We start from the raw sequence: 26,808 nt of genomic DNA, 5'->3' as shown, positions 1-26,808 counted from the left end.
GAGGAAGAGACGCGGTCTTGGTTGTCTGTAGATGCGGTCAGTGGTTTCCTGAGAGCTAAGTTTATGTAACATTGACCCCGGGTGTCTCGACTCGCCCCACGTCCTGTCCATTCAAGGTGACATGATGGAGAGATGGGCTTCTGCAGGCCTCCAGCTTTCCTCCAAGGCATAGTTCTTCAATGCTTTTGACACTGAGCTCAAGGAAACGCATCAAAACCAAGGAAACAAAAGGAGACCTCTCACGTGTGCTATTTTGTGTTGGACTGGGGTCAAAAGATTCTGTGGAAACTGACCAACGTTCTACATCATTTGGTAATCAGAAGACCATTTTAAGAATAAACAGTTTTAATTTACTAATCTGTAACTCAGATTTAATGGTGTAATTGTCTGGTTAAAAGAAACTGCTGCAGTTAACGGTCTCACTATTTATTTCTCAATCAAAATTTAGACCAAATGTCAAAGAAAAAATTGCTAAACTGCTACACTTGTCTGTGTCCAAAAAAGCCACCAAAACAGACAGCTGTTCAACAGCAACGGCCCCCAGAACTATCCTAGTACAATCAATGCCCGGCCGCTAACACTGAATCCAGTGGGAAACACTGTGAGCCACTCAATGAATGAATGGGTGCATATAGAAAACAGGAGAATTCATCTGACACAAACTTAATCCTGGATTTCGTAAAAGGTGACTGTATAGGGCACATTAAATATTAACTGATGGATTTGGCATGTGTTTTTAGTAACAATGGTGAACAACATCCACTACATCGGTAAAGATACCAGAGCTGAGTTAGAGTAAAACACAGTTTGAATTTGTTTTCTCTATTTTATCATATCAAATAGGATGCAATGAAATTAACACCACATGCCTTTTTCCATTAGAGGCTTTTTGCATTTTGTCCTGTGGTTCATTCAATGTAATTGGAAAACCTAATGAGTTCTGGTTTGTGAATTTTGCGTATGTTTTTGCTCTTGGTTCCCTGCGCCTCAATCTTTCACACACACACACACACACACACACACACACACACACACACACACACACATCACTACCCCCCCCACTCCCCCGAGGGTGAGAAACGGTCCTGGTCCCATCACAGAAAATGTCAAACATGCCATGGAACAGAGAGTGTGTGCGCACACACACAAACATCAGGCCTACAACTGGGAAACAGCCAATTGGCTGAACTCAAGTCCCACAATGCATCCAGCATGTGTCATAACACAGAAATCCCTTCAGAGTTGACTTTCCATTCATTAAAGTCATCACACTCTCGTTCCCTCCTGGTTTCTTCTCTGTCTGCCACAGAGGAGACTGATTGAATATAGACCAGAGCAGTGGTTCTCAAACTTTTAAAGAAACCCACTTTTTCAAAATGACAACCATTGTGACACAAATGACACACAACAAAAATAGACTCAATATATAGCTTTCTTAATAGTACAACCAGTATAAGGAATAGTAGTAGTGATGGTAGTAGTGGTAGTAGTAGTAGCAGTAGTAGTGGTTGTAGCACTAATAGTAGAAGTGGTGAATGTAGTAATAGTAGTGGTGGTAGTAGTAATGGAAACAGTAATATTATTCAACAACAACAACAACAACAGCAGTAGCAGTAGTAGTAGTAGTAGTAGTAGTAGTAGTAGTAGTAGTAGTTGTTGTGGTGGTGGTGGCAGTGGTAGTAATAGCGGTTGTAGTAAGTAATAGTAGTCGTGGCGATGCTGGTAATAGTGGGGGTGGTAGTAGTGGTAACAGTAATAGCAGTAGTAGTAAGTAATAATAGTAATAGTAGTGGTGGAGGTAGTAATAGTAGTAGTAGTGGTGGTGATGGTAAAAGCGTGGTGGTAGTAGTAATGGAGGTAGTGGTTATAGTAATAGCAGTAGTAGTAAGTAAAAGCTGTAGTAATATTAGTAGTAGTAGTGGTGGAGGTAGTAACAGCAGTAGTGATCGTAGTAGTTGTAAAAGTAGTAGTGGTGGAGATAGTAACAGCAGTAGTGATAGTAGTAGTTGTAATAGTAGTGGTGGTGGTGGCAGTAGTGGAGGTAGTGGTAATAGTAAAAGCAGTAGTAGTAAGTAGTAGTTGTGGTGGTGGAGGTAGTAATAGTAGTAGTGATAGTGGTAGTAAGTAATATTAGTGGCAGAGGTGGTAATAGTGGGGGTGGTAGTAGTGGTAATAGTAATAGCAGTAAGTAAAAATAGTAATAGTAGTGGTGGAGGAAGTAATAGTAGTAGTAGTGGTGGTGGTGGTAATAGTGTGGAGGTAGTAGTAGTGGAGGCAGTGGTAATAGTAATAGCAGTAGTAGTAGGTAAAAGTAGTAGTAATAATAGTAATAGCAGTAGTAGTAAGTAAAAGTAGTAGTAATAATAGTAGTAGTAGTAGTAGTGGAGGTAGTAACGGTAGTAGTTGTAATAGTAGTAGTGGTGGTGGTGGTGGTAATAGTGTGGTGGTAGTAGTAGTGGAGGTAGTGGTAATAGTAAGAGTTAGTAGTAATAGTTTAATAGTGGTAGTGGTGCTAGTAGTAGTGGTGCTAGAATTAATGGTTCTAGAGGGGGAGGTGGCAATGCATGGTTAATATGTTGCATTTTATGCATGCATTTTGTTAAAGCCCTGGTCAAAAAATACAATGAATGCATTTTTGGTTTTTATCACAGGCATATTAATGATCTGGGTACAGCTTCCCCATCAAACTCTTATTGACAAGCATGACTCTCCACACCATACAATATCTGGGCATGGCAGCCGCACAAGCCCTGTCAGTAGGACATTAAGTACAACCACACATATTACTGTCAAATGTATTGACTAGTCGTCAGTAGTCATTTTTGGTGTGCTACTTCGTCATATGGTCAACAGCTGGAGAATAAATACACAGCAGATTAAACCCGTTCACAGATACTTCTGTCTAAATTCGCTGCGCAAAATAACATGCAGATGAGGAGGACAGAAGAGAAATGTATGGAAAAACATAAGATGGGTGGCACACATTCCATCTGCGGGGGGTGGGGGTGGGGGCAATACCTGGCTTCGCCTCCCTGTGGAGGCAGGCCTATTGGCGACCCCAATTTTAATCTCTGCTACCCACGCGTTTGGTCGGGACTCAGCCTTTGAAAAACAATAAACTAGAGTAATGAATGTCAAAACCTGAACAACACGACACGTCAGAGCAGGGACATTCAGCACCAGCCCGAGAGAGCCCAAACACATATGCTTTGCATCCTCTACTTTAAAGCTGGGGACTGATCCAGGCTAGGTAAACCTAGTTCTAAGCAGCCAATCAGTAGGGCCAAAAAGTTAGAACGACCTTTGATTGGTAAACCCTGTCGCACTGAAGCGGCTACATGTTCAGTTTGCCAACTTTGGTCCGGCCCTGTTCTCCCTTGCCCGAGTTAGCATCAGCAAGGCGACTGGTACCCCACAACCCACTTGGCTTTACTTTATTAAAAATGAATGAGCTCCTGTGCTCCATCGCCCCCTAGCGTGTCCGGTCGACACAAACTGTGAGAGTAAGCAAATTCCAGCGACTGACAAATAGCCCCCCCCTCATACACACCGACTGATCAGTGGAGCGCGGCGACTGTCATCAACACAGGACGAGACGCCTACAGATGAATCGCTCGCTGCGGCAATTACACACACCATCACATTCATTACATAGTAGCCGGGAAGATACACGGCCTTCATTACAAGAACGGAACACGAGGAGGCTACGGGCCCGGCGCGTGGCGCTGGAGGCGATCCGTCCGCTGTTTTCCCCCGCATAAACGCTCGCCCGCGGTCGGGGCGTACCTGTCGTTGATGCTCCAGTTGAGGCAGAGGTTGAGCGAGCTGAGTTTCCTACACTTGCGCACCACCTCCATGACCGTCTCGTTGTTGAGCTCCATGATGTGCCGCAAGTCCAGGCTGCTCAGGTGACTCAGCTAGGAGAGAGGACGGAGGAGAGAGGTCAGAAACACAAGGTGGAGGTCACTCACCACAGATAAGGTTAAGACAGGATTACCAACACTGGTAATGACACAGGTATACTTCACCAGAAACACCCTCAGCGAGGAGGACGGATAAGACTCACACACTGGGGAGGGAGGATAACGCAGGTATTATCATAGATATTACACCATATCTAACGCGCGCAAACAGAGGAAGCCCGGGTGTGAAATGTCACGGTGAAGGCTAAACGTGGAAGAGGCTTCTGCTAGGTATTGAGATTAGAGGGAGCGCCGTGTGTCCTGTAGTCAGATAGACAGGAGGTGGAATGACGAGGCAACGCATTCTCGGACCAGCAGCGTGTGTCTGTTATTACTGTGCAACACCAGGCAGCCTGGAATGCATAGATTATGGCATTAGCCACAGACGTGACCAGCCGGAGAAGATCGATAGCCCCGGTCAGAATTAGTATGCAAGGCCTTTGGCATTAGGACACTGGGACAGCAACGGAGATTGACGATATGTTTTTCACTGACTGACCTTTGCCAGAGAGACGGAGAGAAGGTGAGATAGACAGTACAGATCTAATATTTTTCTCATTCTGTGCATGGTTCATCCCCATAGCAAAAATTCAGCAGTTTTTAGTACAAACAAATTCAAGTCAATACTAAAGATCGGTTTACAAACATGTTGAAGACTAACATGATAAATACAATTCCTATAGTTTGACCCAGTGGCCGACTCTGGATCGAAGGGTTCAATTATTCATAGTATGTGTGAGTGTGTGTGGCTGAGATGCGGCTGCATTGTAGGCACAACAAAGGTAACAGACAAGAAGCTTGTATAGACAAACACCACCCTCATTCACTGTCACCCTCACCCTGCCCCTTTCTGCCCCCCCCCCATCCTCTCACCCTTTTAATGGTATCAAATGTTAGTCGCCTGTATGCTTACTTTCTCCCCAACACCAACACACCACTTTGTATGGTTATTTAATCTTGAGAAAATATTTAAGCTCAACTTCAAAAGTGGAATTTGGTCCTCAAATCTTTAAACATGCTTATCTTTGCCCAAAGAGAATTTCTAAGCCAGCCAATGAAAACCCAGTCATTGATGTAATCCACCCAATGGGAAACCAGGCCAACAAACCCTCAATACTGATTGGCCAATGGGTAGCTGGGTCGCATACAAGTCAATTAGCATACTTACAGTATGTTAGCAAAAATGAGGAGCGTAGTACACAGTCACGTCTGAGACAGACTATGTTACAACAACTCCAAAAATAACAAAGTGAAGAAAAAAATAATTTTGGCAATCGGTGGAAAAAATATCCCCATATCCCTCAAAAAGAAATAAAATTGAAGTCAAAAAATAAACAGTAGAATGAGTGAAATCCATCACATTGAAGGAAGTGTCAGTGTTTGTTATTTCAGGTTTTCTGGTGGGTGTTTTAATGGATCTGGAAAAATAACTCCTATTTTTAAGAGCAGAGCCTGTATTAATTAGTTACATTGATCAGAGAAAGAGACTTGGGGAAGTGAGATGGAAATAGGACATTTTAAATATATATAATATGTATTAGACACACAAATGTATCTCAATGTGCAATTTATCCAAATTGGAGAAAATTATTCAAGGTTTCAAAGACCTTTGTGATGATAATGGGCTACCCATTCTTTTAGAGGAGGACATAGTGCTGAGGATCGGCAGAGAAAAACTGCTGCCTGCTATAAGATAAGGGACAGTATCTGAACACCCAGATGTCATTTTCATTGTATAATGTATGTTTATTTGACATTTGCCCTTGATTATTGTTCTACGTATAGTTCAGTTGACACATGTTTATTAGCTTATTGTAATACTGTAAATGAAGAACTATTTCCAAAGTACGCTTTCAGAAAATGTGTGTACGGTCATGTCATGCCAATAAAGCAGTTTGAATGGAATTGAGAAACAGAGTGAGAAAGGAAAAGAAAGAAGGTTCTGGCATGTTTTTCTCGTTGGCTCTGCTTTACACCATTACAGTTTCAATCCTCTGAGTTGGCAGGAATGGTTGGCAAATTATTCACTGTGTTAATAAAAACACTGGAACCTGTGACAACAGTTGCTCTGTGCTCAGCCAGTGCATGAATACACACCCAGGCTTTTCCTCACCTCAATATTAATGTTATTGTGCAAACCAAGCTCAGAAACAGACTTTTGTCATTTTTATCCACATGAAATATTGCCATGGAGAAAGAAGAAAAATAATGAAATGCTTTTTTGGGGTAATGAATTTAAATCTTGGGATTATATATTCTGTTATAGTGTGAGGTGTTGAGAGGAATTATTTTTGTAGGAATACAGCTAAACATTATTCAACGGAAAACTTAAATGTTTTTGTATTTCGTTTGAATTATGCAATTATGTACACAAAATATAAATAACACACACACAGAAATATATATATATATATATATATATATAGACCCGCACACCTGCATATTAAAAAAACACTAATTTTATCCTAGCAAAAATTCCTTGTCTTAGGATCACCACTATATTAAGAATTAGAAATATCTGAATAATAGTAGAAAATGATTTATTGCAGCTTGGATTTCTTTTTCATCACATTCCCAGAGGGTCAAAAGTTTACATACACTTAATTAGTATTTGATAGCAATGCCTTTAAATTGTTTAACTTGGATCATATGTTTCGGGTAGCCACCCACAAGCTTCCCACAATTTGTTGGGTGAAGTTTGGCCTATTCCTTTTGACAGAACTGGTTTAACTAAGTCAGGTTTGTAGGCCTCCTTGCCCAAACACGCATTTAAAATTCTGCCCACAAACTTTCTATAGGATTGAGGTTGAGGCTTTGTGATGGCCACTCCAATACCTTGAATTTCTTGTCCTTAAGCCATTTTGCCACAACTTTGCAAGTATGGTTGTAGGGCAGCACGATTTGGATAAAATATTGAATCATGATTTCTTTGACAAATACGTCAATTATGGTCATGATTTACAATTTTCAAACATGGGTGTATACAGCGTAGATAATCTCCCTTAAAAATAGAGATCATAACCTACAAAATGTGCTATTAAACTGACTAAAAATCGAGTTCAAGTTCAGTGTTTTCTATGTTACACTTCTTACCAATTTGAAGGTGCAGCCGGTGTCGAACTATTCGTTTAGTAGCGTTTGTAGCGTTTGCTATGTTTGTGCCGTTGCCATAGCTGGTAAGACAACATTTCTCAACCCTTGAAAAATATTTTCTCCTAAATTAAGTTTGTTTGTAGGCACCGACATTGAAGCCAAAAGTTTAAATAACCATGCTGTTGTGTATGTGGGACAATATCGTGGTGCAACTCGCTAACTTGAAGCAGACATCTATACTAGCAGTTGCAGTGTTAACTCAAACTAAAATAGAAAAACCATCAAGCATTTAAGCAAAATTAGTCCAGGTATTTAAGTAATCAACGAAAATACCTACAGCAACTTCAAGAAAAACAATTATGGACGTACGATGAAACGATACCCGTTCCCTGCATGAAGCACATATCATTCACCTTTTTGGAGCTGAAAATCACATACGTTGGCAATTTGGATATAGCATGTCAATATTGAAATTGCTATTATATTTTGACTAATTGTGCAGCCATATATGCTTGTGGTCATTGCCCATTTGGAAAACCCATTTGCGACTTAGCTATAACTTCATGATTGATGTATTGAGATGTTGCTTCAATAAATCCACAGAAGTTTCCGTTCTCATGATGCCATCTATTTTAAGAAGTGCACCAGTCCCTCCTGCAGCAAAACACCCCCACAACATGATGCTTCCACCCCGTGCTTCACGGTTGGGATGTTGTTTTTTTCCAGCTTGCAAGCCTCCCCCTTTTTCCTCCAAAAATAACGATGGTCATTATGGTCAAACACTTACATGTTTGTTTCATCAGATCAGAGGACATATCTCCAAAATGTACAATTTCACACTTTTTGCACCCAAAGTATGTTCATCTCTAGGAGACAGAACACATCTCCTTCCCGAGTGGTATGACGGCTGCATGGTCCCATGGTGTTTATACTTGCATATTGGCACAATTAATCAAAATCATATTGAAAGCCACAACCCAATAAAGTAATAATACGCAGGTCAGGGAGATATCAGCTGTGCAGGCACTTTGAACAGCAAATTCTAACCGGTCAAAAACATCACCATAGACGACTGCAAAGGAATTGTGGGTAGGGCATGTTGTTAGAGAGAGGAAGAGAACTGATTAAGAAAATGAACCCAGAGGTGATGGAGACTAGAGAGGATTTATGGCCAAAACATAATTCATCCTCTGTTGTTTGGGAATATTTCCGGGTCCAGAGTGATGTCACAAACTAATGTAAAATAGAAAACCTGTAAGGTTGTGGTTAGAACAACACATGCACATCTTGCACCCAGGCTCGGTGTCACCCCACGAAGCCAGTGCTCTTGACAAAACCAAAAATACATTGCAAACCCAGTCCAGACCAGGCCAAACACTCATCAATAATCAGGGGTGGTGGAAATGTTTAATGATGGGGGAGCGGTATTTTAATGAGCATATTAGTAAAGACGTAATTTAACTCTAAACATGCACAGTCATGCAAATACATGATGAATTGCTCAACAACAGGTTATTTTTTATTCATTAGTCTATAGCAAAAGTTGAAAAATAACCTGAACAATGAAGAAAATGGCATAACAAAATGATCCTTAATAATGAAGAAAAACGTTGCCTACAGGCTATGAACATTCACAAAAGCAGATCATCCCTCTTGAAAAACCATGTCGGAGACATTCGCAAACGACAAGAAAAGAGCAGTAATTAAAAATTTTACAAATATTTAACAGTTAGAAATACAGGCTGAAAGACAATTAGAATAGCCTATGCTATTCTATAAAATATATAGGCCTAAGGAATATACAGTGTGGATGAAATAGCCAATAGAACACTAAATAGAATGTAGTAACAAAATTATCTTAATTTCACCTTTAAGCTATAGCCTATACATGTTTAAATCAATTGAAGTCGTAAACATTACCAAAAGTGGATTGCCTGTATTTGTACGGTTTAAGTGTTCAGACAATACTTCCAACAATACATTACTTCCAATACTGTACTCAGTATTATTATTTTGGAGGAGCTGAGACAGAGGTATTCTCGCACCACATCCCTTCTTTTGCAAGCGTAATTCGATATGAAAAGAGCTCACCAAGACAAAGAAATAAAAGCCAATCACATTATTTAGCCAAAGAGGTGCTCTAAACCACATCAAAAGGACATTTTTCTTTATTATATCTCAAATAAAATCGCTATTTCAATGTCTAGCAAAGTGACTGTTTGTCTATATTGTGCACAGCCCTTCTTGCGTAGTATAGTTTATACAGGCGAAAGTGGTACCTTCAGGTGTTTGGAAATTGCTCCCAAGGAAGAACAAGACTTCTGGAGGTCTACAATTGTTTTCTGAGGTCTTAGCTGATTTATTTAGATTTTTCCATGATGTTAAGCAAAGAGGCACAGAGTTGAAGGTAGGCCTTGAAAAAAATCCACAGGTACACTTCCAATTGACTCAAATTATGTCAATTAGCCTATTAGAAGCTTCTAAAGCCATGACATAATTTCCTGGAATTTTTCAAGCTTTATAACAGCACAGTTAACTTAGTCTATGTAAAATTCAGACCCACTGGAATTGCGATAGTGAGTTATAAGCAACATAATCTGTCTGTAAACAGTTGTTGAAAAACTTACTTGTGTTATGCACAAAGCAGATGTCCTAACAGACTTGTCAAAACTGTAGTTTGTTAAAATCAAATCTTGGACTGGTTGAAAAATGAAAAAAAATATGTAATGACTTCAACCTACGTGTATGTAAACTTTTGAATTCAACTGAACACATGTATATGTTCGTGACTGACGCCATGCTGGAGACTCCCAGACCCAGATGGCAGAGAACTATTGAATTCACCTTTTGTCAATTAACTGTTGTCTCTGCCCTATTTAAACACCCTCAGGCCAGGAACCCAACAGCTCGGTGCGCACTATTTGGGAGATGTTACAAGGGAAAACAGAACCCTGAGGAAGTACATCCACTGGTAATTCTCTTCACTTGCAGTAGCGTGAATTGCCTAAGATAGCTCAGTCTGCTTTATCGTCCCCATTCAGCGCCAGGAACAGTTAGCCATGGATTTGGTTACACACGGTCCAGGACTAGAAGATTTTGCCCTCCTTTTTGTATCGCCTGCTTTTTTCCCCACTGTTGGTTGAATCGAAAGCACTTGGCTGAACAAAAAAAACACCAATACATATTTGAATGGTAAAACGTTTCTGGTCCCATTATTTTCAACCGTCCCGCTTTGTTTTTGTTTATCTGTTGTTGAGCATTTCTGATCCTTTACATGTTTATATGTAAAAATAAATAATTCCAGAGGAAAAATGTTTGGGGATACAGTAACCCTGTGCAAATTCTTTCATACACAAACCAAAACCAAGAACCCAGCAAGCACATCATTATGAGTAGCCATAGTAACGGGGAATCACATAATGAGAAAAACTCGCCCACGCCTTCCAAAATCAGAATTATTGGACCTCTTGAAAAATATGCCATTGTTGTTTATTAGCTTGATATTACACTTAAGAGTGAAATCTTACCTTTCTTCCTTTTAACATGTTTTCACCAAATCAGACATGTCTTAAAACCATGTCAAGGGGCAACTATAGAACATCCAACCTCATGAAAGAAACACTGAATGTTTTCTTTTGGCCAAGGATTTGACACATAGTTATTGGTTGTTTTCAGACTTCTATTACATTAGTGTGTGGAAGAGTGTTGGCAGCGGCTGTGGTACAGTGCCATGATAAACAGTAACCATGCAGTATTTATTTGCATAGCGCCAGGTGCCAGACAGGAAACTAGACCTAACTAATGACCACAGGGAAAGGAAATGATGTCAGGGTTAGAACACTGGACCTGAATTATGAGGTCATTGATTCCATTCCAAGACCATTCACCGGTCAATCATACTCACTACTAGCTAATCCGCTATGAGGTGGTCAGGACTCACACGTCCGAAAACACAGAGTAAATAGGAACATTTGATTCACTGCAGAAAACGAATCTTGCGTTGAATGCTGAAATCGCATCAAGGAGTAAATCAAGCTTTTCTAAACAGGTTAGTGAGTGAGACAATAGTTACACTGGCAAACTTCAGAGCTGAGAAACACAGAGCCTTGATGGCGCATACCAGGCCCGGCAGGGGACAGCCAGAGGGACTACGGCTCAGACAGTTGACCCGGGGACATAACTACGCTCACTGTAGCGTCCAAACGCGCTGTGTGCCGAGAGGAAGGGACACCTTCCGTTTGTTTACCAGGGCGACGGCAAGTAGGACTGAAGAGAAAACACGGAGGAGTGAGGCAGGGAGGCGTGACGAATCCTCATACAGACCCCGGGACATTAGACAACATGAGGTATCACACGCTGGTCAACTTTCTGGGTCAAATGGCAAGGACAGAACCCTGAATAATGATAGGAATCTGTCTCCATCTCTACCCTGTCTTTCTGCTTCCCCTCATAGCAGGCGGTAGGACAGCTGTGGAAGGCTGTCCTAGAGGCATAGAACCAAATCTCTCTAGCAGTCTCTTTTGTCACACACCCAAAACCACCCCCCACACACACACTCACAGACAACACACAGCGGCTTGGGTATACTATAAGTGTGTATGGATGTTGGTGGTGTATGTGGTCATTTAATGGACCCTCTCTCACTCCCAAGCCCCTGCCACTGGCTGGAGGCTGTTATCTACACCAATACAGGATTAAAGACAGACGGGGGAGGGAGAGAGAAGACTGGGTGAGACAAGGGGATGGAAAGAAGGGAAACAGGAGAGGGGTGGGGAGGAGGACAGAAGGGGAGAGAACAAGCCAGGAAGGCAAAAAGGTCTGGCTGCAGATGGCCACTGTGAGGCTTTGGGTACGGTTGTGGGAGGGACTTTGTGCTGCAAATGGCCACTGAGGCTTTGGGTACGGTTGTGGGAGGGACTTCGTGCTGCAGATGGCCACTGTGAGGCTTTGGGTACGGTTGTGGGAGGGACTTTGTGCTGCAGATGGCCACTGTGTGGCTTTGGGTACGGTTGTGGGAGGGACTTCATGCTGCAGATGGCCACTGTGAGGCTTTGGGTACGGTTGTGGGAAGGACTTTGTGCTGCAGATGGCCACTGTGAGGCTTTGGGTACGGTTGTGGGAGGGACTTTGTGCTGCAGATGGCCACTGTGAGGCTTTGGGTACGGTTGTGGGAGGGACTTCGTGCTGCAGATGGCCACTGTGTGGCTTTGGGTACGGTTGTGTGGAGGGACTTCGTACTCTTCAACAGAGGACACTATATACAGTACACTTGGTTTTTGCTCATCAATCAAAACAGCTAATTACCCATATGTTCTGTTGTTTGCTTTAAATGTTGCGTGAATTGATAATTGAACTCGCATCATTTGAATCCAGACACAATTTCGATATGTTAATTGAATAAAGTAATTAAAATTGTCATTAAAGTATCGTAATCCCTGACAGAGGAAAACTTTACATACATTTGATTTGTGATATTAATCAATAGGCTACTTTAATAAATTAGTTCCTCCATCTTGGATTGCAGACCTGTAATGATTTTAACTAACCATTACTTCAATTGATAAAAAATAAATAATAATAATCAGACTCTTGCCCTCTATAATGTGTTTATTGGAATACGTAATTTCATGACCGTAATAGGGATCACAATCCATAGATTAATAGCAGTTTGATTTAAAGTTAATTTAACTTCAACAAGCAAAAACATGCGCAGACGCCAACTCACACACACACACACACACACACACACACACACACACACACACACACGTCTTCTCTCAGTCCCCGGGTGAGAAAGTCTGGGCCATGAAGGCGTGTATTATTATTCTCCAAGCACCACCTAATGTTACATCCTCCATTGACCCTCCATTTCTCCATCAGTTTCACTCTCCGCCCGACGGCCCTGAAGAAAATTATGACTGAATAATTTCCCTGCCCCATCATGTCTCGTCTAAGTCCTCCAGCCCTGTGTGTGCGTGCGTGCGCGCGTGCGTGCGTGTTCTATGGTTGGCCTGCAGGGCTCCAAGGACACACCCTTATTACGGGTGTCTCTGTAACAGCCAGGAAAAGGAGATAAGGAACCAGAGGCTTCCACCAACCCCAGACGAGGCGAATCCCGTGTGGGTTTCTGGGCGTCCGGGCCTGGGTCTCTTTCTCGCTTTTCTTCCCACCCACACGCGCTTGCAATGCGTGCAATTTCAGTTAATCAAATACCTTGACAGTCAATCAAATTGAAGGAAATCGAAGGTTTTTATAATACACTGAAAAAAGTCAAGTAAAGCGTTGTAATGCTACTTTAAGTGACCTCCAGAAGCGGTCCGTTGATACCACATCTATTTTCTTGGTACACAGCCCAGTCCGACCAGCTGTAACAGTACCATCAAATCTACTCCTGACCAACCCACGCTCAGCCAAAATGTTATTTGACGTGGTCCAACTCGCTTTAGAAGTACTCTTCTTTCAAGGCTAAAAATTAATACCAGACACACAATGTCTCCAAATAAAAAAGGACACATCCATTACTCTGTCCAAAAAAGGCTCCTTTCTGACACATTCTAGAAACAGCCCATTTGTTTTGTCTGTGGCTCCCGCTCTCCCTAAAGCGAGAAGTCTCACAGATACACACACAAAGGCATTCCAAACTCCACATTCTGCAGCGCTGGGGAGGCTGATGTGAGACGGACGTGCTGTGTGAGGGCACTGTGGGAAAAAATGAAATGTGGAAAAACGCCGAGGCCGTCACCGGGACATCTAAGGCAGGCAAGTGAAGGCTTTCTGGCCCCCGAACGGCACCCTGGAACCCTGACGGAGTTCGATACGGAGGACCTTGAGCTAATCACTTCCAAATGAGCGCGGCGCACTTGACGGACAGACGCGCCAAGACGTGTTGATGTTACATTAGATCCGTGCCGAGGTTGGGAGGGGTCAGCGTAATGGAAGTCTGTCAGGGTGTTTTCTCCGCTCTACGCACTTTGATAATGACACTGCTGTAGATGTGTGTGTGGTTGGGGGGGGGGGGGTTGATCTGAGATGTGACTCTGCTTTCAAGGGAAGCGTGATGCACGCCGCGGGACAGGCTGCCGGAGGTCAGGGGGAGAGATAATCTCACGCTGTCGTTTTTCTCACCGTTAAACTCGAGCACTGTCGTTAATATGCGAACGAGGCCGCGGTCAGATGGACGCGTGCTCGGTAGAAGCCAAGGGACAGTCTCCAGCTGAGCAGGGCCAACCACACACGCGCCTCATCCATTCCGGCCCCCACCTCTGTGGTCCGACCCCCGACCTTACTCGAGAATGACCCTGTGACCCCCAAGAGAGGAGCGATTAATCTCAGAGGCTGAAGGCGCGCCCTGTACACGAAGGAAGCGATAACTCTAGTAAATGTTCCCTTAAGCGATCTGCGGAGGAGTGCAAATACACTAGGAAGGCGACTGGAAAACGCAGACACACACACACACACACACACACACACACACACACACACGCGCGCACACGCGCACACGCGCACACGCGCACACGCGCACACGCGCACACGCGCACACGCGCACACGCGCACACGCGCACACGCGCACACGCGCACACGCGCACACATCCTGTATCCGTTACCGTGCTCTGGGATGTGACAACCTACATCAGAGTAAGCATTAACATTCCCACAAGCCCTCGTTAAACTGAACAAGGACACAGGATTTCTCAATGTTGTGTCACTATCCCGCAACGCTGTGCTAGATTACAGCATATTAAAAGACAGAACATCGAGTTCCCATGGCTCTGATATCAATAAGAACTCCGCGCCGCAGAACTGGAATGAGTGTATTGCGTTTAATTACCGCCACAAAACATTTCTCTCCATCCTTAACCGCTGTGGCGAGCCGAGTGGCAGCTCGCACAAAAAAAGAAGAAACTAAATTGATTCCCGCTTGTAATGTAATTTCTAAGAAGTGTCTAAAATGACTATTAGAAGGTAAATTAATACCAGAAAAGTTACTAAAAGTAATGGATTTTTCCTGATAACTCAGGAGCTTTAGGAAGAGCATTGCTGATATGAATGAGCGTGGGGGGGGGGCGACCCAAAGAGCAGGTGTGGGGGTGCTGAGGAGACAGGTCCTCAGAGTCATCAGAAATGCAACGATTCCAAAACGCTGGGATTCTGTCCCGATGGCTACTGAACAGGCCTGAACGAGAGCATAAACGCTCATAATTGCCGCAGCAGAATAGTCAGAGATGGACAGAGAGACAGACACAGGAAAGACAAGAGGGAGGGTAGAGAGACAGAGCACAGGTTACTATGGCGCTGGCTAGAGAAACTTGTCAGAACTGTCCACACACAAAGACACACACACACCCACAAACACACAGGCACTGAAAACACTGCAGGTGTGTCACGGAATTAAACCCAGTGACCTACTGGTTCACGACCGGCCCGCGTTGAAATAAACAAGACCTGCAGGTAACTTTCCCTTTTCTAGAACAGGTCCACCTCCTCCCGTTACCTGCAGGTATGCTAATACGATAATGAATTGTTAACATCATTATATTTCACTGAAGAAGTGTGGAGCGGTGTGGCTGAAGGTCGAAGCAAAGCGCTCGGTTGATCGGCCAGACCATGAAAATAAATTAATCTGCTGTTTAATCTAATAAGGAAGCACAGCATCAGGCTTCTCCTCCCATTAACACAAATGTAATTGCATTTGAGGACGCACACACCAGCAAACACACACACACAGACAAAGATCAATTCATTACAGGTGGCCACCAGGAAATGGCAGTCCTAAAATAAGAAAAGATTAAAAAAAATATATATTGAAACGCTGAATTACCTGATGCATTTCCATTGTGTGTGTGTGTGTGTGTGTGTGTGTGTCTATAACCATGAAGCCCTCCTCATTAGCATGGTAATAGTCAAACAGCAGGGTGTTGTATTAGGAGTCATCTCATTAGGCTTTCAAGAGATTTAAAGTTAACTTTGAAAGTTAGGAAAAACACAAAACGACCAGCAAACAGTTTCAGAGATGTGGCGTGCCCTCCACAACACATCTGTTCAATAATAAAGAATTAGAAGTTTTCCCAACAAAACACTTTCCCAATAATTCAACCCATGTATTCACTTAATCAACCTGAATTTAGCCAGGTGTTCCCCCGAAAAGTCCCTGCTTTACAACTGACGAGACATTAGTAAAAACTATTAAATCGTGGAAAATCAGATTTGCACACCAAAACACACTGATTAAAGTCGGCCATTTTATAAAGTCTACTCACCCCAGTAAGATGGATGACTCCCATGGATGTCACGGAACAGCCCATGAAGCCCACAAACTGCAACTCTGGGCAGTGCTCGGCGAACGCCCTCACCGACTTATCAGTCACCTGACAGAGGAGAGAGCGAGACCAAGTGTTAACATTTGAAAGTAACCATTGGTTTGTTTATTAAACAGGAAGTCAGGTGGAAACAACATGAAGCAGTTGAAGTCGGCCCACAGTACCGACTGGATCTGTCAACACAGGAGCGGCGAGAAGCCTGGCACGCATCCTATTGGTCTTTGTTTCGGCTTGTTTCTGCGGAAACGTACACTCCGCCCATTCCCAACAATTGAATTACACGGCTAGTCTGTGAAACAGACACACACACACACACACACACACACATACACACAGCAGCGTACTGTTGAGGTATTGAAGGTCAGAGGCTGTTGCCTTGGCCTAGTGTGATCAGCTCAGATAATAGCCCTCAGATATATTCCACGAGCACACTCTAATACAGCGTCAACACTAAATTCACTCCACGACTCTCCTCCCTTTGAAGCAGACTTGAGAGGGAGACAGAGAAAGAGGCAGAACGGAGGAACAAAAAATCTAAATAAAGAGGTTGTTCAAGGAGTGGGGCGGCCGGTTTGGGTCGGGGCGTCGCGCTATGATGGGCTAGTCTCCGTCATTCAGAGGAGGAAATGCAAACAGCTCGTTAAGGATTGAGGATCAATACGGAGGAAGGACCGGGCGCGCTCCATCTGACAACATGAATACGGATTTCGTGCATAAATCACCCGGAGATGTTCAGAGAGCCACACTGATGAAAAGGAGAGCATTATGCCCCGCTAAGCAGGGTGTATCTGCTCTGTGAAAACAGGGAGCAATGATCGCAAACACACATACTTTTGTACACTTCATCAGCCAGAAACGGGAGAGAGGAGCGAGGGCGAGCAAGGAAGGAGGCTAAAAGGGAGGCGGCGAGCAGGGGGAGAAAAGGGAGCGGGGGGAGAGAAATTATTGGTTGCTTCTCTACTGGTACTAAATTGAGAACACCCAGAAAGACGAACATCAAAACAACTCTGCTCTTTGTCTTGGTTTGGCTTGTTGACTCGTCCTCTGTTCCTCTTTTGTTCAAACCCAAAAACACACAAGTACGGTCAAAAAGAAAAGGATGAAAGAATCAAACATCAGGGCCATAGAGGGATAAAAAGCAGAATATAAAGAGAATCCCTCTGGTGGGCCCTGCCTGCATTTCACACAGAATGAAGGGTCTGGAAGAGAGGGACTAGAGACCAACACTTCTATGTTAACCCTCACAAGGTGATGGACCAAAGAAGCACACTCCATCTCAGCTACAGCTGTTGGCTTAATGGAAACAGTTGTGTGTGTGTGTAAGTTATGGCCCTGGCTCTTAAGAGACACAGTGCTGACATTGCAAATAACCCTTACCCAACATGACAATGTCCTTGTTCATTCAATAAAACCAGATATGCTCTTTGAAACTGGATGTTTTCCATTTAAATACGACAAGCTGCTTTGATGTTTATGAAAGGACGGCGTGTGGAGATGAAATGTGATACAGGAAAAAATGACAAGTGGAAACCATGCGGTTCTCGAATACACACACACGCACGAACACAAACACACATTTCCAAATTCCCCACTGAGATGTCATTTGAAAAGATGCATCATCTCAGAGAACATAGGGAAGCACCCCTTGATAATATTCAAGTTCAAAATGAAAGACAGTTACACACATAACTTACTGTCCAAGCTGACACCAGGACCGGCCACTGATGACCCGGTTGGTACCGTAGCAACATGGTTTTCAGTAGAAAGGAAACCTCACAGGTTTCAAAATGTTGTCTCCCTACAACACAGAAGCCAGATGGCCTCCATGGAAACACTATGGTTGGGTACCTCCAGGGTCAATAGATGTTTAATAGCTATAGGTTAGCAGTGGGAGAACGCGAAGGCTACCGGTCGAGAACCTCTTCAGTCAAAGTGGTTCCACTGAAAAACTCTTGAATAAACTCCTTTTTCTCAGGAACACCCCACACGCAGGCAGGCAGACGGACAGCGAGACTCGTTTTAGTATCATAGATGATTGAAGCAAACAACCCCCCCCCCCCCCCCCACCCAAGGTCACTCCATTGTTCCAGCCTTTAAAAATAAAAATAAAACAGATGTCTTGCCTCACTGATGCCACTCTCAATCTCACTGCGGTTCGGCCAGCAGATCTGCGGACAACGCTATCAACATGGGCTTCCCCTGCCTCCTCCAACCACTTGTCAACACAAAGACGTATGCAAGGATACTGTTTGTGGGCTTTGGCTCTGTGTTGAACACCAGAGTCCCAAAACTACTGCAACACAAACTAACCTAGCCGAAGACGTCCGGCTAAACTGCTCGGTGGATAAACAACGGCACACCACAAGTAACGACGGGTGTGGGCACGTTTCGGATTCCTGATTCACCAGAACCGGGGCGCGCCAGTACGTTTGATCTCAACCGCCTCCCACTCGCTCCACGTAAACAACCGTATCGAAGACGATGCCCCGGGCACAGCAGAGTTCGCAGAGGACACCACTCGGTTTGGTGCTGTTCTGGTGTGGTCAAAATCACCTGGAACAGGAACAGAACCACCTGGGTGGCGGTCAGCTTTATGAAGCGCAGCTTCCTTCCCACCACCCCACCCTCGAGATGGAGGTCTCAACTGGTAGTTTGGCTGAATCATTCGAATTCCTCTGGTCTGTATTCCCCGCCAACTCAAGGTGGGAGAACAACATCCATCACTAAGACGACAAACGGGTCCAAGCACTCCTCTCACCTAGCTCGATCAATCGCAGAGTCCATCCTCACCACCTCCATCGCTGGCTGGTGTGGCTCCACAGCTGCCGGCTTCAGGGGTGAACCGAATCACGTTACGCTTCTCGGGTGACAACTGTCAGTAATGTCCTGCCACCTGAAAACCTCTCAATGTGGTCCTTATTAACTGGCCACCTGTCCCATAGAGACTAATAAGACTAAGCTCAGCACAACAAGATACCCCCGGACTATAAATGTCTCTTAGCTTTTCATCTCTATACAAACTACCTAAACAGGATCAGAGACCCTCCCACGTCAAAAGCATGCGATGGTGACGACTCAAACCATCATGTGCCACCGATGTCAAACCGTTGACCACCTCAGACGAAGCTCCACGTAACCACATTTTTTATTTCAGTGTCTGGCTCTCTACCCAGAAACAACACCGCTTGGCACCGGAGCACGCTCACCAGAAATAAATCTGTCGGCTCACTCCTCCCGTCTCCCTCCAGGCCCTGGTCTCCTTTTCCACACATTCTCCCCATTTTTCTCCCCTTTCCGCTGACGTCTTCCTGCTATCTTAAAGGTTATCAGGGCAAGGGAGAGGAAGATGAAACGCCGAGGGGGGAGAGGGGGGAGGAAGACAGAGGCGGGTCATCAGTCTCCGCTTCGCTCAGCTAACATGCCATCCATTACTCCTGCTTAGACGGCAGTTACCTACAGTGCACACCATTTCCCCTCCTCAAATAAAGGTCTTCAGCAGGGCTGCATTCATATCCATGTGTCGGAGACGTATGAGATGGGTGGGGTTTTTTTTATAGGAAACACTCCCATTGACTAAATGACATACTGCTTATGATGGTACATTTCTAGACAAGCATCTGAAAAGAAGTCTGGTTGGCTAATGATGCAGTGCATTCCACTGTACATTTCACTCCTCGTCCTGTGCTCCATATGTGCAATGAGAACATCTGAGAGTGAGAGAGAGAGAGAAAGCAAGAGAGAGAAAGCAAGAGAGAGAGAGCTAGAATGAGAATGAGCGAGCATAAGAAAGAGAATGAGAGATTTGTCCTACTGTATGTTTTCAGATCGATAAGCAGATGGGGTCAAGGCAAGGAAGTCACTTTAGATTATCGACATGCGCCCAAAGTCTTTTTATACTAGAATGTTCATCCAGCAGGGACATCGTATATTTAACACCTGACATGAGAAACAGGTCGGCCGAAAAGCAAAACCTAACTACGCCAACAAACTATCAGAAATAAATAGAAGAAATCTGCGAGAGGGCCGGCAGAATCAAAAACCTGCATACTGACATAATTCTTAAATCACTGCCGTCTGGTCCTAGGTAAACAAACCGTGGACAGGCCATGTTCAAACTGTCCATCAGAAATGTGAATGGGCGTTCCATGGCTTCTCAGGACCAAAATCACCAAAATGTCAAGTACACAGTGTGAAAAATAAAACAAGCTGAATTTTCAAAAAAGCTTTTGAAGGCTTATTGGTTAGGTTTAGGCATAAAATATGGATTATTTAGGTTAGGATTGGAGGTCTATGTTTGTTTCTTACAAATTACAGGTGACCTTCTCACTCGACCTTCTCCCGATCCCACCCTCTACCCTACGCCTTTCTCACACTCCAGCCTCAGTTCCCGATTTCAAAGATGGAGAAGACTAGCGCAGAACAAATGCCTAGTCCACAGAGCTCTGAAAAGCATTAAAGGGGATTCTGTTTTTAATGGGTCTCATTCCGGGTGTGAGAAGGAGGGTTCAGTTCCTAAACTGGGGGGGGGGGGGGGTTGCTATTTACCAAACTGCGGGCGGTGTCGAGAAAAAGTGCTTGGGTAGCAAAATGGGGGAGGGGGGCTTGGGCAGTTAAACCAGAAACTCACAGAGAGCTTCTTCAAGTATTAAACAGGTGCGCCGACATAACACATGCACGAAGGAAGGCATGCGTATGCATGCATATCCCCCAAATCAAAACAATACAACAGCTTCTCTTGTCCCACCTTGCCTGTCAGAAACACCACTAAACCAACAGAAGAAGAGCAGAGAAACCAATACAGCTGCCTGTGTCTACATCAGCCCATTTATGAAGAGGCTTTTATTAAAGCACTCGCGGACGCTTTAGGGCTTCCTGATAACGCTCATAAACTGATTCAGAAGCAATCTGAGCGCCTGCTGAAGTGGGATGACTCTCATCAAGGCTTTTTTTTGGGAGCAATTATTGTGGCTCATAAACCGAGTGCTAGGACAGATACCTCTGGGTATATGTCCCTGGTGATGGATTCATGGAAGACCAGTAACACTAAAAGAACTTACATCGACACTTAGTATTGATTTGAAACAACTGGAGGTGGCGAGAAAGGTACATGAATGGTTTCCTATTGTGTTAAAGGGGTAATCACACCCTGGAAAACAAATCCATAAACTCCATTCAATTTGGTAAAAATCTATGTTCTATCAGTGAGTGGAATAACTTTACTCACCACGATTTAACTTCTTAATTGGTGAAATCAGAAAATCGTGAAGTAATGCATAATAGTGATATATTCTTGTGACTAGAGATGGGGAATAACACACTAATACATTTACGAATGCCTTTACAAAACATTTAAATGCAGATCACATCGCCAAATTAGGGTATACTTGGGTATACTTGTTCACATCCATTCATCTATATTTTCATAAAAAATTATATATTTCATTTATTTAACGATGATTTGGATTTAAGCAACAGAAAACGCAGAAGTTAAATGCATAACAGAGTTATTCAACAGAGTGGGTGGCTGGGGTAATCTGGCTTCTAAGTTGCTGCCTCTGGTGGACATGTATTGCGGCAGAGCAGGTTTGAATCCAATCTATAACACTTACAGGAAAAGATTTACCACTTCCCTGTCCAATAACACATGAAACATAGTAGAAGACATGTTTTAAATAAAAACATGCTGGAACATTCTGGAGACTACTCAAAACTAGTCTAGCTAACGTGGCCCCTACACAGCTGCTGAAGAGCAGCACTGGCCACATTTCTCATCTTCTTCCCTTTTACTGTTCACTTTTGACTTCAACCTGAGCTCCGCTAACCGCTCCCATGGTGGCTGAGGTGTGAACTGAACGGTGCGTGTCTGTGGGCAACCCAGAGAACCCTGGGGCAGGCTCATTGACAGGCCTCGGCCTAACGGCCAAGCACACCTGCCATTTGGGCTAAAGTCACGCTCCATGAAGCCATAACCAGTCCTCTGACCCGTTGACCATCCACTACGCCTCATGGTGGGCTGGGGGCGTTTGGGGGCTTTGTTTTTGTTTGTTTCTCTTGTTTGCTCGATGATCTCCCGTTTCTCCAATGCTGTCTGTCTGGGAGTGCCCGTCTCTGAAGTAAAAGGGAGAGTGAGCAGGGCAGTGGGGGTGATGTTGTGATGTAAACAGACCAGGGGACTCCCGCCACAGGAGCTGTCCAAGATAAAGGTGACTCAAACATCAGGAATAAACAGACCTGGCAGAAGAGACACCGGCAACCATGCTGCTCTCAGCACGCAGACCTTGGTTCCGGCTTCTTTAACAGCAGACCAATGAACCCAGAGAGGAACGTCTTTTCACTGACACCTAAGCAACCACTGACAGAACCACAGTACTTCAAAGCTGTTTACATGAATTCATCATTAAAATGGACAACTACGTTGGGTTAGGAACAGGAAAATGTGGCCCGCCCACCCGCCTGCACCCACAGACCCCCACTCACCTCCCCCCACCAACACAGATACACACACACCCCTCCAGCAGGATCATCCACCTTGACGATAGCATCCTGGGAAAGAATCTGCACAGACCATCGTCACCAGAGGGACTGATCTTCCCATATAACGGGGGGTCAGAATCACAAAGGAAAATTGCCAGTCATTTCCACTGTGCCCTCAGCCCTTAGATCGCTGGGAGACACTCCGTCTCTATGTGTGTAACATAGTTAGAATCACAGCAAATGCGCACTACCAAGCACAAGAGGAGAATAAAACCAGTTCTGGAAAGCCCGTTCCCCAGGGATCAATAGTTCTTTGTTAACTGTCAAACAAAGGGATATCAAATGCTACTTTGGAGGAAAACCAGCCATTTTGGCCTCTCTCATCACAAAGCAGAGACAATCATTACGCCAAATGGCAGAGAATCACAATCAATGCCATACTGGAATTGTATTCAACCCATCACTCCATGCTCCCTGAACAAGCATCTAACACCATTTATGACATCTTATCATCCACTGCCACAAATGGAACCAATCAGGCCTCACCTGTCCATCGTATTACCGCGACTTGTAGCTGATCGTCTGGTGAGTGTTCTGGCACAAAAGCTCTGGTGTGTATCAGCAGGTGGTGTAAAGTGGTGGTCCTTGGAGCATGGAGCATGGAGTGATTTGTCCCAATAGACCTTATTCATGCACTGTTTAACTGCATTTTTATTGGGACATTGAAAGCAAATTTCCATACAGCCTGGCTAGGCAACCAACTGAGTCGATTATTCCGCTCCTTGGAAGATTCGGCGGTATTCTGACTTCCCTGCTTTCATGCAGTTCCTCAAATATACTGAGGCACGCAGTATTACCAGCAGTGACCACAAGGGGTTCAACCGTTTCATTAAGTTTCCCAGATCTCGTGAACATCAGCTCAAAGTCAACAAAGTGATCTCAAAAGACCCATATTTGATACCCAGTCCTCTAGAACTAGAAAGTATTTGCAAACCAACAGCATTCCTGACACCCTAATTTGGGGAAAAGGAACCTTAACCATGTGTTCTATTTAAAAAATAGGCCTTTATCTATATACAAAAAACAAGTACACATTTGAATAAGAAAAGGAATCAAGCAAGCCTTGTTCAGCCGGACCGCAATCTGAAGGGATGAATTTTGTTGCCCCTGGCTGGATTCAATACATTGTTTCCTATGTGGCAGACGGTGTCTTTAACCACAACGCTACTTAAACAGTGGGTATTGTTGCACTTTATCATCATTATCATGTAGAGATGTTGTGTAAGTTTACTTCCTGCATTGTCAAACCAATTAGTCGAAACACCACAGATCTTGAAACTAGTTTCCCACATTAGCTAATATCCAGACCAACAATTGGTACAGTATCTCACAAGAGTACACCCCTCACATTTTTGCAAATATTTGATTATAACTTTTAATGGGACAACACTGAAGAAATGACACGTTGCTACAATGCAAAGTAGTGAGTGTACAGCTTGTATAACAGTGTACATTTGCTGTCCCCTCAAAATAACTCAACACACAGCCATTCATTTCTAAACCGCTGGAAACAAAAGTGGGTACACGCTTAAGTGAAAATGTCCAAATTGGGCGCAAGTGTCAATATTTTGTGTGGCCACCATTACTTTCCAGCACTAGCTTAACCCACTTGGGCACTGAGTTCACCAGAGCATCACAGGTTGCCACTGGAGTCCTCTTCCACTGACATCACAGAGCTGGTGGATGTTAGAGATCTTGCGTTTTTCCACCATCCGTTTGAGGATGCCCCACAGATACTCAATAGGGTTTAGGTCTGGAGACATGCTAGGCCAGTCCAACACCTTTACCCTCAGCTTTTTTAGCAAGGCAGTGGTCGTCTTAGAGGTGTTTTTGGGGTCGTTATCATGTTGGAATTCTGCCCTGCGGCCCAGTCTCCGAAGGGAGGGGATCATGCTCTGCTTCAGTATGTCACAGTACATGTTGGCATTCATGGTTCATGAGATACTGCATAACAGGTTTGCTACACTACATTCAATGCACTAAATTTGAAAGGGATTACTGTAGATGGCTAGCTAATATCTATACAGTAATGAAAAAAAAAGACTCCAATCACTCAATGGCTGGTTGCACTATGCTGTGTGAACTACAATATGAAGCCTAAATTGAAAAGGAGAAGAATGCGTTTGTTACTGGTGCAGTTCGTCCTTCACAATATAACCATAAACAGTCTTACTATAATGTAGCTACTGAAGCTTTTAGCCAGCAAAGTTTTTGTCTGGCTATACACTACCTAGAATGCAAGCAAGGACTCCAATCACTCCACGGTTGGAGAATTTCTTTAGAAAACAATGACAATTGAAGATCCAACCATCACACAATGAGTGCTTTGCTATATAAATCGAGAGCAATATGTTCCTTGTCAGTGCAGTTCATCCATCGCATTATAACCGTATACAGTTTAACTTCAGGCTTACTATAACGTAGTTTTAGTCTATCCTGAGCAAATCCTAACGCCCCAATTTGTTTTGTCAATGCCGAGAATCAAACGGCGGTTGCCTACGCGGCACTTTGCGTCTCTAACCACTACGCTATTTAAGCGTGGGTAGTCAGTCAGTCACTCAGTAAGAGACGTTTGCTCTTCTTGGCTGGCTCGGTTTACGACGTCAGGCAAAAACTGGGCATTGCTGAAAACAAAAGCGGCAGTACTTTAAATGACCCCGGTATCCAAGCTCCTTTTGCTAACCGATGTAGGTTAAACTCAGAAAGTTAAAGAGGATGAGCTGATTCAAGACCTGCATTTTCTATAAGTAGCATATTTATCAATGTCAAAGAGTAGTCATGGCTGAACCTCCATATTGTTTATACGCGGGAACAGCCTACGCATCGATCATGTAATGTCCAGGCCTACGGAGACCTCCACCTTCTCTCTCGTTTATGTACAAAGAGCTGAATACAGCACATAGCTCTTAAACATTCAATGAGAGCTGACTTTTCTGTGGGCAGGGACATTTCTCAAACCTCTCGTTTCTCTGAGCTCGTATTTCTCAGAGGGGATATTGATCGTGTTTGTGTTGATTAGAAAGGCAGGTCTTTGATGTTAATCCTGGGACTATTACAACTCTGGACACTGCTAAGGCGCTGTAAAGCAAAGTTAAGCTTTTTTTGGGGGGGGGTAAACAAATGAAAATAGTGCCACGGCCCATGAAAAGCCCATTTAATCTGTGTCTCTGAGTTTCCCTTTATCCTCCACCTCAAAGACAACTATAGCCAGAACTTCTATTTTTCCATTGTACACACACACACACAAAAAATGGTGAAACATTCCAAATGCAAAGTCGGTAGCGTGACGGTCGACTAAACCAAAACGTAACAGCAGGCGCTAGTACTGTATCAGAAAACCATTTGATCAAAGGATTTTAAGGAGCCCCTTAAATTGCACCCTTGAATTACACTCAAGGAGATTTAGCCTAGAAGTTGAATAAATAGTGTTTTACAGTGCAGCACTATATATATGCTAATAAAAGATATCATTCACAGAGCAGGCAGAACTGAGCGTGTCTTTAGAAAACGGCCTCTGAAACGCCCTAACAGGTCACAGAGGGACCATTAACCTGCGACGCCGCGAGATGGGAAAGAAAAACGCAAGCAGTTGCGGTGAAAGCAAGCGTTAGAAGATTCAACACGACACACCTGCACACACCAGATCGCGCACCTCTTGTGGAAACCTTGATACATTCCGGAACCTTCTCACTTAACCTGGGTTCCTATGAGGCTCATACCCGCGGCGCGTCCCCTCTGCCTTATCAGTGTCACCACAGGTCAGAATAGCCCGGGGCTCGCCCGAAGACAGCAGCCCCCTCTACCCTCGCCCCCTCCAGGCATTTGGCCACGGCCTGACAGGGCCTAATGATTAGAGCTGGAGGTGGGCCACGGGGCAGGTGACAACCTCTGGAATTAGGGGA

General features: G+C 44.0%; 1 protein-coding gene across 1 annotated transcript in view; it reads right to left on the bottom strand.

Moving 5' to 3' along the window:
• fbxl17 (F-box and leucine-rich repeat protein 17) overlaps positions 1-26,808 on the bottom strand; it is a 251,759-nt gene that overhangs the window by 156,264 nt on the left and 68,687 nt on the right. Inside the window, exons 7-8 of the mRNA XM_010892481.4 lie at positions 16,313-16,420; positions 3,787-3,917 (exon numbers count right to left, since the gene is read on the bottom strand). Coding sequence (XP_010890783.2) covers positions 3,787-3,917; positions 16,313-16,420 — 239 coding nt within the window. The remainder of the gene's footprint in view (positions 1-3,786; positions 3,918-16,312; positions 16,421-26,808) is intronic.

Source organism: Esox lucius, chromosome 13, assembly GCF_011004845.1.
Source record: "Esox lucius isolate fEsoLuc1 chromosome 13, fEsoLuc1.pri, whole genome shotgun sequence".
Lineage (NCBI taxonomy): Eukaryota > Metazoa > Chordata > Actinopteri > Esociformes > Esocidae > Esox > Esox lucius.
Note: the sequence above shows the minus strand (reverse complement) of the source record. Positions and strands in the feature narration are given on the sequence as shown.